The 12,499-nt window shown below is 56.7% G+C and overlaps 1 protein-coding gene across 1 annotated transcript in view; it reads left to right on the top strand.

The window, feature by feature from the left end:
- Nucleotides 1–12,499, top strand: part of LIFR (LIF receptor subunit alpha) — a 78,715-nt gene that overhangs the window by 20,304 nt on the left and 45,912 nt on the right. The window contains exons 2-3 of the mRNA XM_054715314.1: nt 1,649–1,809; nt 3,856–3,970. Of these exons, the coding sequence (XP_054571289.1) occupies nt 1,671–1,809; nt 3,856–3,970 (254 nt within the window). The 5' untranslated portion in view covers nt 1,649–1,670. The remainder of the gene's footprint in view (nt 1–1,648; nt 1,810–3,855; nt 3,971–12,499) is intronic.

Here is a 12,499-nt window from a genome sequence, read left to right on the forward strand (position 1 = left end):
TGTTCGTTGTGTCTGTAGGGGGAAGGCCTCTGTGGTGTGGGAGTGGGAGCACATCAGCGTGGACCTCTGTGAACAGACCTTCAATCCTTTCATTTCAGCCCCAGGCGTCACTGCCTCCTCCTTGGTGCACCCCGAGAGGGTTCACATGGCACCCGCCTCCCCCTTCTTATGGGGTCTCCCTGTACCTCCCACCATACACAGAAGGCACTTAGAGGACCCACTACCTGCTTGGCACTCTTCCAAGTGCATTTTAGAAATGTACTCATTTACTCTTCACAGCAGACTTATGGGGAAAAGACAGTTATCAGCCCCACTTCACAGATGAGGAAACTGAGGCCCAGAGAGGTCGAGATCACACGGTGGATGGCAGAGCTGAGGTTCAGCCTGCACCTGTTTGTGTGTGTGTGTTTTCTTAATTTCTTTTTTATTTCTTATCTGTGTTGTAAGCTGCACACTGTCCTGCCTGTAGTGTGTCGGTGAGACCTCCATCCCTGGAATGGAGCCTGAACCTCACCACCTGTTGCCCCCTCCACTCTTAGAACCCTGGCCCTCGCCTCTGCCATGCTCAGCTGGACTTCGGTTCCCCTGCTTCTGCTCGCTCCCCCCGCCAGAGTCTGTCCTCCAGCTGGAGGAATATTCTCAAAGTGCATCCCAGATCAGGGTCTCCCCTGATTAAAGCACTCCGGTGACTTCTCCTCTGAACCCCGTGAAACCCCAGACCCTTCCCTTGGCCATGACCAGCCCACGTCCCTTTGCGTCTCCCTGCTCTCGGCCCCTCTTCCTGGGGAGCGTGTCCTTGTCTTGGGGACTTTGTACTTGCTGCTGCTCTGTTCCCTGATGTTGTCATGGCACCCCCGCATCAGTCGGATCTCACTCACGCTCACGCACACGCTGACTTACTCTAGTTTTCAAAGAGCGTACCAGGAGGGTAAAGCTCTTACTTGGTTAGGTATGTGTCTTTCCGAACTAGAGTCTGATGAGGTCCTTGAGGGCAGGGACGTTGTCTAGTTTGGTGCTGTGCCCGGTGCCTGGAGGAGGGCCTGGCCCTTGGGCTGCTGGCCTGGCCCCTCCCTGCTGCCCACCAGGTCAGTCACCGTTTTCAAATGCCATGTGCTTACGTGTCGTTATCAGTATTTCTATCACATCTGCAAACCCCCTATCTTACTTTTCCCATTGTTTTTACTCTTTAAACTATTTAAATGTATATGAAATAGAAACCTTATACCACAGTGTCAAAGGAAAACTGATATTACTTGTCATAAACGAGTGACTATAAAGCTGAATGTAAACGAATTCATTTGAAATGTCATTCCATGGACCACTTAAAATTGTCTGTCTGAGCCTCAGTTTCATGCCTGCTGCTCTCTACCCTGGTAGCATTAGAGTGGAGAGCAGCGTGCTCGGCCGTGATCTTGAACTTGAAGCCCGTCGTTTGAAAAGTGACCCTCTAATGGATCTGCCGCGACAGCTGTGTCCGATCGCTAATGTCCCCTAAAGCCCCGTCGGCGGAGCCCAGCGTCCCCGGGGATTAGCGTGCCGGGTTTCGGTCGTGGTCCGGGTCCGTTTTCCGTGCCCGCGTGCACATGCCCGGCGCGAGGCCCGTGCGGGGCGGGGCTGAGCGCCCTCTGACGCTCTCCTCCTCGTCTAGGGCTGACCACGCCGGACGGAGGATGGACGTTGCCTCGTGTTTAGGACGACCGACCCGGATGGCGGCCAGGGAAGGGCGGAGGATGACTTCACATCTCCGGTGGTTCTTATCCACGTTTATGCTTCTGTACTTAATGGATCAAGTAAGCAGCCAGAGAAAGGGTAAGTGCCTTAGCGTCACCGGGAACGAACTGACTGCCGTGCGGTCCGCTGTCTTCATGGAAACCTTCAGGGTTTGCTGGGTGGTTAAAATCCATCTCTTGGTCATCTTTTTTTCTACATACGTTTGGCTTCTTTTTAAAAGGCCCTTAAAGATAGATCTAAGCATTCTTTCCCCATTTTAAAAGCTCAGGTATGATTGACATTCCATAAAATTCACCCGTTTGGGATCAAGTTCTGTGAATTTTGACAAGTGCGTACAGTGGTGTGGCCACCAGAGCAAGGTGCAGAGCCGTCTCTCCAGAACATTCCCAGGCTCCTCTGGGCCAGCCGCTCCCATCCCACCTCCAGATCGAATACTGTATTCCTCTTCAGTGTGTTACTTGTTGTCATTTTACTTAACTACCTCAAGAATGTTTGTTTAGATGTCACCTAATTTATTTGTATAAAACGTTATCCTTCTTCCCCTGGCTTTAGTTCTGATGTTATTTCCGTTTCCCCAAGATCACGATTAAATAACTTGAGTATAATCACTGATACTTTCCAATGGGAGCACTTATAATGTTTTTGTTTTCTTTTATACAAACAGCTTTATGGTTTAGTGCTGTAGTAAATATCATGCCAGCTCTATGTGAAAACTAGAGAAAAAGGCTTTTTTCATAGACATTTATATAGAGCAGGGGTTGTTTTTGTTTTTTTTTCCGGCTGGTGTGCCGCAAGAATTTTTAAAACATGACTATTTAGTCAGGGGCACTGACCTCTTTTCCCTTAGATTGTCAACTAAGAAAATGACAGCAGCCAACACACTAGTCATAAGGTGTGAATTAATTAAAATGATACCTACTTTTTTTTAAAATATATTTTATTGATTTTTTACAGAGAGGAAGGGAGAGGGATAGAGAGCTAGAAACATCGATGAGAGAGAAACATCGATCAGCTGCCTCTTGCACACCCCCCCACTGGGGATGTGCCCGCAACCAAGGTAACATGCCCTTGACCGGAATCGAACCCGGGACCTTTCAGTCCGCAGGCCAACGCTCTACCCACTGAGCCAAACCGGTTTCAGCGATACCTACTTTTTTGTCGTATTGGCGAAAAATAGATTTTTTGGTGTGCTCCAGAATTTTAGTAGTTTATGTGTGCCGTGAGATGGAAAGGTTGACAATGGCTGATGGAGAGAGTCTGAGATAGAATACCTCTTTTATACTTTCATTGCTTTTCCCTCTCCCTCCTCCCTCCCTCCCTTCCCCCCCCCCCCCATCCTTTCCCTTTCCCTCCTTTTGTGCCCTCCTTTCTCCGCATTTTCCTCTTAGAATGGCATTTTCCCATTGCACAGTGCTGACATGTTCCATGACGTGATGTTATTTTATAGACGCAGTGAGTGCTGTTAGATTGTGATCTTCCGGATGGTTGCTTTGCAGTTGTTTAGGCCCACGTGAACTATATATTTTTCAGATCCTTGTGTGAGCTCATTACCGTGTAAATTTAATATGCTGCATAAAAATCTGAAGGCTGGTTATGGGATTTCTATGTAGGTGGCAGTCTGGTAGCCAGCCGTGAGGCAGGAGTGCCTGGGAGTGGCTAGAGCCCTGTTTGTGGGGAAGACATAGCTTTTACCTAGAGTTACTTTTCTTTTTTTTTTTTTTTTTTTTAGCACATGAGGCTCTTGGAGATAAAAATTCTCCTAGGCCCCCTCTGGGTCCCACCACAGAGTCCACACAGGCACTCCCTCTATTTATCTCCGTTGCCTGGAAGTGGAATTTTTGATGGAAGCCTACCCCCTGAGTGGTTAGCGGTTGGCCCACTTTCATCAGGTTACTCTGGAGCTTTTTTAAGCCAGAGCTACAAAAAGAAACGTAAAAGCAGCCCCCTCCTGGGCCTGCAGGCTCATCTCCGCACCAAGAGCGTGGGCCCTCTGCAGACACATATGCTTGTACTTACTGAATACAGTTGAACTTGCTTTTTACATGCAGTTCCATCATTAAGCACCGTGTGTGTGTGTGTGTGTGTGTGTGTGTGTGTGTGTGTGTGTGGTTTCTGCATCTCCAGGCGCTCCTCGGGACGTGGAGTGTGTAACCAGCGATTTACAAGCTTGGGACTGTTCTTGGAGAGCGCCCTCGGGAGCAGGCCGCGGAGCTCTTTACGATGTTTGCATCAAAAACAGGTAATGGAAATACTTTGATTCATTGACAGCTACCGCCTAAAAGCAGAGGTTCTTTCTCTTCCATCTTGGAGTGTAACGATCTTGTCCTGTGCATTTTACGAAGGAAATTTGAAATCTGAGCTCCCTCTTTCCTACAAATGCTGACTCTTTCATCAGTCGGGATGGAAAGAAACCTCTCTCCTGGCCAGAACTTTGAGCCTTTGATCATATGCAAGGAGTAGGTGGCTCACCCGGCCTGTGGGTGGGTTCTGATCTCTCCGGGGAAGGTTCGCTGGTCTGTCCCAGGCCAGCGTCTGCCTATATCGGTGAGGCCAGTGGTTCCCCACATGGGGCACACGCTCCACAGGGGGGCAATGTGATTTTTAAGGGGGGCGATTAGAGTGATTAACAGTGAATTTTTTGCATTTGTTATGGTTTTAGGGGCCTCATATACAGTATATAAGTATATATTGTGACATATTTATGCATTTCAGGTCTTTATTATATGTTTTGAAACTTTTCTGTTTTTTCATATCACTTCATATTATTTTTTTAAAATAATTTCTAAGTGATTTCTTCCTCAGTACTTCAACTATCCTTTCGTTCTTTTTTCTCTCCCCTGGATGCCATGTTCTTTGGAAGCTTGTTTAGACCAAGTTAATGGCCTTTGAGGCTTCCTCCACGTGAATAGGAGTCACTTTTTGAATAATAAGAAGTATATGTCACTGGGGGCATCAGGCTTTTAGAGATGCTTAGGTGGGGCAGGGCCAAAACAAAGGTTGGGAACCACTGAGTTAGGCTGAAGTTTGGACTGTGCCTAACAGGAAACGTCAGTAACGGTGGCTTAGCGGCTGGGCCTTCGCGCTCATGTAGAAGGTCTCGAGTGCGAGTTCAGGGCTGACCAGCTGTTTGTGGCCACGAGGGCCCCGGGTTCCTCTGTCCCTGCTGCTCCGCCGTCCTCGGCGTGCGGTCACGTGGTTCAGGATGAGGCCTGAGGAGCGGCTGTCGGGTCTGCATTCCGGAAAGCGGGAGGAAGAGAGGATGCTCTTCCCTAAGGACACTCCTGAGAAGGGCCACACACGCCTGTGCCGCGTCCCACGGGCAGAACCCGGGCAGATGGCTAAGCCGACTGGCACAGAGCCGGGCCATGCTTTCTCCCAGATACACAGCGGGTTCATGTTAGTAAGGAAAAAGGGAAGTAACCCTTCTGTCACACCACCTGACCCTCTCAGGTAAGCTGGCATGGGCGAGACGCTCCGAAGGCCGGGGTTGAGGCCTTTGGGCTGCCCGCAAGCCAGAACATGCTCCTCCCCCATCCCATCCCATGGGATTGTCTAAATCGGGGGGTGGGGAACCTTTTTTCGGACAAGGGCTATTTAGATATTTATAACACCGTTTGTGGGCCATGCAAAATTATCAAATTAAAAATTAGCATGCAATATTTGGTCAAACATTTAGCTAACTCACCCTTAATGCCTTGGCAGGGCCAGACCCAATGGTGTCATGGGACTCATGTGGCCCTGGGGCAGGGTGTTCCCCACCCCTGGTCTCGGTGATTCCAGAGGATCCCATTGAGCAGCTCCAAGTCCCAGTTGGCTGATGGGCGGTCCTCGTGTGGATGGATGTAAATGTGTAACTAACTACAAGCACACTCAGGTTTTTTTCTCATTTGGTGGGCATGGAGGGAGTGTTGTCCTAAGAACCGGGGTAATGTATCAGTTTGCATGAGTTTGGTTGTATTGCAGAAACAACCCTCAATTCTCATGCCTTTCCTCTCTGCTGCGGAAATAAAGGATGCTTTGCCGCTGTGTCCTGTGCTGTCTTGGGTCCGCTGGTATCTCTGCCGAGTCTCCCCCTCAGCCCAGGCCCAGGGGCTGTGGTGACCGGAAGCAGGGAGCACAGCTGGAGGGCTTCCCACTGCCTTCCGGAAGTTGAAGTGATCATGTGACTTTGCTCAGCTTTCTCTGCAACTGAAGTCACGTCTGCAGGCCCCGCTTCGAGGGGTGGGGAGTGCAGTCCCACTGCGAGTGCAGAAGGGGAACCCTCAAAAGTGTGGTGGAGAGCCCCGCAGGCCACAGGGAGAGGGAGTCAGCGCCCCCCCCCCCCAGGGGTTCACAGTGGACAGACCCTGACAGCTGTGGGCTCAGTGCTGACGGGATGTGTGGGGCCAGCGAGCCCCGGCCGGAGGGTGGCGGCCCGCAGGAAGCGTGGCTGGGAGAGGGCAACTGTCTTCTCGGCAGAAAAGGACACAAGGCCGATCCGGGTGGGGAGAAGATGGGGCTCAGTGCGTGAACGGGTGACATCGCCGGATTCGGAGAATTCGGTGGTTTAGATGCTGGAGGGGCGAGTCCCTACGGGGCACCCAGCCCGAGCCCAGAGGGTCAGTGCGGAGGGCTCACTAGGGGAGCCGGAGGCTGGGGCTCCCCCCAGCAGGGCCTCTCTGGACCCGTGGGGCAGGGAGCCCCTCTCCACAGGTGCAGCTGGCATTGTTTGTGCTTTCTGTGGGAAACAGCTGGTAAGGGGAGACAGAGTGGAAAAAACGCACTGGGATTAACTTTAACCTTTACAAGCTATATTTTGTGTTTTGTTTTTCTTTTCCAGTATGAGTAAACGTTTGTGGTATGAGCAAGCTATTGATAGTAATCTTATCTCGTGACTGCTTAGCCAAGTTTGGTATCTAGTGGCGGGTAGCAGGGTAGCAGGGTAGGGTAACAGGGTAGCGGGTAGCAGAGTAGCAGGATAGGGTAACAGGGTAGCAGGGTAGCGGGTAGCAGGGTAGGGTAACAGGGTAGCGGGTAGCAGAGTAGCAGGATAGGGTAACAGGGTAGCAGGGTAGCGGGTAGCAGGGTAGGGTAACAGGGTAGCGGGTAGCAGAGTAGCAGGATAGGGTAACAGGGTAGCAGGGTAGCAGGGTAGGGTAACAGGGTAGTAGGGTAGGGTAGCAGGGTACCAGGGTAGCAGGGTAGGGTAACAGGGTAGTAGGGTAGGGTAACAGGGTAGCAGGGTAGGGTAACAGGGTAGCAGGGTAGGGTAGCAGGGAGCAGGGTAGCAGGGTAGCGGGTAGCAGGGTAGCGGGTAGCAGGGTAGGGTAACAGGGTAGCGGGTAGCAGAGTAGCAGGGTAGGGTAACAGGGTAGCAGGGTAGCGGGTAGCAGGGTAGGGTAACAGGGTAGCGGGTAGCAGAGTAGCAGGGTAGGGTAACAGGGTAGCAGGGTAGGGTAGCAGGGTAGCGGGTAGCAGGGTAGCAGGGTAGGGTAACAGGGTAGCAGGGTAGGGTAGCAGGTAGCAGGCAGCAGGGTAGCAGGGTAGCGGGTAGCAGAGTAGCAGGCAGCAGGGTAACAGGGTAGCAGGGTAGGGTAGCAGGCAGCAGGGTAGCAGGGTAGCGGGTAGCAGGTAGCAGGCGCTGAGTAGCATGGCTCACTTGGGTCTGTTGCTTTAGTCTCGTGCCCCTGCCTGTGTAGCCGTGTGATGCTGGCACCAAAAGAAGCCTCGCCATGAGCTGCGAGGAGGGAGCCCCCGTTTGAAGTCCTCAGCCCTGAGCGAATGATGTGAACAGGGTCCTGTTAGGTGCTGGGGTGCAGGCAGGGGTGTGGGAGCCCCCAGAGTCCCTTTGCTTGAGTTAAATTTTTTATGGGACGTTAGGAATGCGTATGAATGACGGTGAAAGAAAGGAAGCGTGTTTCGTCAAGATCCAAAGGGCCATGGAGCCCAGGGGAGGCAGTCGCTCTGTCCGAGAGGGAGTGGGTGGGAAGGAGAAGCATTGTGAAGGCAGAGTTGCCCAGAAAGTTTGCTCGGTGAACCAGGAGCCAAGACAGAGGAGCAGACAAGTCGAGGGTGTGTTTTAGGGTGACAGTAGCCAGTGTCCTTTCTGAGGTCAGTGTCGGGTAGAAGAGAGGGGTGTTTAGGGAGGTGGGTGTGTGCAGTGGAATGGGAGGTCAGGCTGGAGAGGGAACTTGGGCCGGGTTCGAAGAGCATGCTGCAGTCCTGGGTCTTGAAGAAATCATCCATGCTTCCTCAACTTTCCACTACAATCTGGTGATTTTCCTTCCACCCATGTCGATGCACTTACCGTTATACCCTCTCTTAGCATTCTTTTTTTTTTTTTTTTTTTTTAATTTCTTTATTGACTAAGGTGTCACATATTTGTCCTCATCCCCCCATTCCCATCCCACCCCTCTCCCCACGCATGCCCCAATCCCCTGTTGAACTTAACCGTTGGATAGGCTTATATGCATGCATACAGGTCCTTTGGTTGAACTCTCCCCCTCCCCCCACCCTCCCCCTACCCTCCCGTATCCTCCCTCTGAGGCCCGATAGTCCGATCGATGCCTCCTTGCTTCTGGTTCTGTTCTTGTTCCTCAGTCTATGTTGTTCATCATTTCCTCTAGATGAACGAGATCCAATGTCACTAGATATATACTAATAAGAACTGAATGTGAGACGAGCAATAATATTTATGCTGACAGGCAAATGAATCAATCTGTAGCGAGCTTCCCCCTGGACCAACAGTTCTTTTGAGACCCAATTTCGATGTCCAGTAGTTCCTTATGTGTACATGTCAGCACTGATCCCTCAGCTCTGGATGGTGGACAAATGGTGGTAATGGAGGTCCGACTCCCTCTGGTTTGGTCTCGGCCGATCCCAGGGGCACGGCGTCACCTGGACTAAGGGGCACGTGGCCTCACCCATACCCAAGGGGCGCGTGGTCTCACCCGGGCCTGGGACCCAGCCTCACCCGGATGGATCCAGGGGCGCACGGCCTCACCCGGACCCAGGATCTGGCTTCACCCGTACCCAAGGACACTTGGCCTCTCCCAGACCCAGGGGCACGTGGCCTCACCCGGGCTTAGTTGCACAAGGCCTCACCTGGATCCAGGGACATATGGTCTCTCCCGGACCCAGGGAGGCTTGGCCTCTCCCAGACCCAGGGCCACTTGGGCTCACCCGGGCCTAGGTGCACGAGGCCTCATCCGGATCCAGGGACGCATGGTCTCACCTGGACCCAGGGACGCTTGGCCTCTCCCAGACCCAGGGGCACGTGGCCTCACCCGGGCCTAGGTTCACGAGGCCTCACTCGGATCCAGGGACACATGGTCACACCCAGACCCAGGAACGTTTGGCCACTCCCAGACCCAGGGCCACTTGGGCTCACCCGGGCCTAGGTGCACGAGGCCTCATCCGGATCCAGGGACACATGGTCTCACCCGGACCCAGGGACGCTTGGCCTCTCCCAGACCCAGGGCCTCTTGGGCTCACCCGGGCCTAGGTGCACGAGGCCTCATCCGGATCCAGGGACACATGGTCACACCCAGACCCAGGAACGTTTGGCCACTCCCAGACCCAGGGCCACTTGGGCTCACCCGGGCCTAGGTGCACGAGGCCTCATCCGGATCCAGGGACACATGGTCTCACCCGGACCCAGGGACGCTTGGCCACTCCCAGACCCAGGGCCACTTGGGCTCACCCGGGCCTAGGTGCACGAGGCCTCATCCGGATCCAGGGACACATGGTCTCACCCGGACCCAGGGACGCTTGGCCTCTCCCAGACCCAGGGCCTCTTGGGCTCACCCGGGCCTAGGTGCACGAGGCCTCATCCGGATCCAGGGACGCATGGTCTCACCCGGATCCAGGGACGCTTGGCCTCTCCCAGACCCAGGGCCACTTGGGCTCACCCGGGCCTAGGTGCACGAGGCCTCACCCGGATCCTGGGACACATGGTCTCACCCGGACCCAGGGATGCTTGGCCTCTCCCAGACCCAGGGCCACTTGGGCTCACCCGGGCCTAGGTGCACGAGGCCTCACCCGGATCCAGGGACACATGGTCTCACCCGGACCCAGGGACGCTTGGCCTCTCCCAGACCCAGGGCCACTTGGGCTCACCCGGGCCTAGGTGCACGAGGCCTCACCCGGATCCAGGGACACATGGTCTCACCCGGACCCAGGGACGCTTGGCCTCTCCCCGACCCAAGGCCACTTGGGCTCACCCGGGCCTAGGTGCACGAGGCCTCACCCGGATCCAGGGACACATGGTCTCACCCGGACCCAGGGACGCTTGGCCTCTCCCAGACCCAGGGCCACTTGGGCTCACCCGGGCCTAGGTGCTCGAGGCCTCACCCGGATCCAGGGACACATGGTCTCACCCGGACCCAGGGACGCTTGGCCTCTCCCAGACCCAGGGCCACTTGGGCTCACCCGGGCCTAGGTGCACGAGGCCTCATCCGGATCCAGGGACACATGGTCTCACCCGGACCCAGGGACGCTTGGCCTCTCCCAGACCCAGGGCCTCTTGGGCTCACCCGGGCCTAGGTGCACGAGGCCTCAACCGGATCCAGGGACGCATGGTCTCACCCGGACCCAGGGACGCTTGGCCTCACCCAGACCCAGGGCCACTTGGGCTCACCCGGGCCTAGGTGCACGAGGCCTCACCCGGATCCTGGGACACATGGTCTCACCCGGACCCAGGGATGCTTGGCCTCTCCCAGACCCAGGGCCACTTGGGCTCACCCGGGCCTAGGTGCACGAGGCCTCACTCGGATCCAGGGACACATGGTCACACCCAGACCCAGGAACGTTTGGCCACTCCCAGACCCAGGGCCACTTGGGCTCACCCGGGCCTAGGTGCACGAGGCCTCATCCGGATCCAGGGACACATGGTCTCACCCGGACCCAGGGACGCTTGGCCTCTCCCAGACCCAGGGCCTCTTGGGCTCACCCGGGCCTAGGTGCACGAGGCCTCATCCGGATCCAGGGACGCATGGTCTCACCCGGACCCAGGGACGCTTGGCCTCTCCCAGACCCAGGGCCACTTGGGCTCACCCGGGCCTAGGTGCACGAGGCCTCACCCGGATCCTGGGACACATGGTCTCACCCGGACCCAGGGATGCTTGGCCTCTCCCAGACCCAGGGCCACTTGGGCTCACCCGGGCCTAGGTGCACGAGGCCTCACCCGGATCCAGGGACACATGGTCTCACCCGGACCCAGGGACGCTTGGCCTCTCCCAGACCCAGGGCCACTTGGGCTCACCCCGGCCTAGGTGCACGAGGCCTCACCCGGATCCAGGGACACATGGTCTCACCCGGACCCAGGGACGCTTGGCCTCTCCCCGACCCAGGGCCACTTGGGCTCACCCGGGCCTAGGTGCACGAGGCCTCACCCGGATCCAGGGACACATGGTCTCACCCGGACCCAGGGACGCTTGGCCTCTCCCAGACCCAGGGCCACTTGGGCTCACCCGGGCCTAGGTGCACAAGGCCTCACCCGGATCCAGGGACACATGGTCTCACCCGGACCCAGGGACGCTTGGCCTCTCCCAGACCCAGGGCCACTTGGGCTCACCCGGGCCTAGGTGCTCGAGGCCTCATCCGGATCCAGGGACACATGGTCTCACCCGGACCCAGGGACGCTTGGCCTCTCCCAGACCCAGGGCCTCTTGGGCTCACCCGGGCCTAGGTGCACGAGGCCTCATCCGGATCCAGGGACGCATGGTCTCACCCGGACCCAGGGACGCTTGGCCTCTCCCAGACCCAGGGCCACTTGGGCTCACCCGGGCCTAGGTGCACGAGGCCTCACCCGGATCCTGGAACACATGGTCTCACCCGGACCCAGGGATGCTTGGCCTCTCCCAGACCCAGGGCCACTTGGGCTCACCCGGGCCTAGGTGCACGAGGCCTCACCCGGATCCAGGGACACATGGTCTCACCCGGACCCAGGGACGCTTGGCCTCTCCCAGACCCAGGGCCACTTGGGCTCACCCGGGCCTAGGTGCACGAGGCCTCATCCGGATCCAGGGACGCATGGTCTCACCCGGACCCAGGGACGCTTGGCCTCTCCCAGACCCAGGGGCACGTGGCCTCACCCGGGCCTAGGTGCACGAGGCCTCACCCGGATCCAGGGACACATGGTCTCACCCGGACCCAGGGACGCTTGGCCTCTCCCAGACCCAGGGCCACTTGGGCTCACCCGGGCCTAGGTGCACGCAGCCTCACCCGGATCCAGGGACACATGGTCTCGCCTGGACCCAGGGGTGTGTGGGCTCTCCCAGACCCAGGGGCGCTTGGCCTCGCCCGGGCATGGGGTCCAGCGTCATCCGGGTCCAGGGGCACTTGGCCTCACCCGGACCCGGAGTCCGGCCTCACCTGGACCCAGGGGCATGTGGCCTCACCCAGACCCAGGGACGTGAGGCCTCACTTATACCCAGAGGCGTGTGACCACACCCGAGTCCAGAGGCGCGCAACCCCGCCCGCACCCGGGTCTCAGCGGGGCCCCGTCTTCCCGATCCCAATTCCTGCCGGTCAATCCCCCCTCAGCAATTCCCCTGGCCATCCTTCCAGAGCTCCAGTATGGCTGCTGCAGAACTCGTCGGGCGGCGGCTCGGCGAAGTTCCGGTGCACCCGGTGCATGGCGGTGGGCCAGTCTGGCGTCGCTGCGTCGGCCCTTGGGTCTGCATAGGTGGCCGGTCGCCGAGCATGCGCACCTGGCCGCTTCCGGGGCGTTGAGATTCTTGACGGACTCAGAGGTCAGCAAGCGCGGAGTCTCCCACCCCATGTCTCA

Source organism: Eptesicus fuscus, chromosome 4 (genome assembly GCF_027574615.1).
Source record: "Eptesicus fuscus isolate TK198812 chromosome 4, DD_ASM_mEF_20220401, whole genome shotgun sequence".
In the NCBI taxonomy this organism is placed as follows: domain Eukaryota; kingdom Metazoa; phylum Chordata; class Mammalia; order Chiroptera; family Vespertilionidae; genus Eptesicus; species Eptesicus fuscus.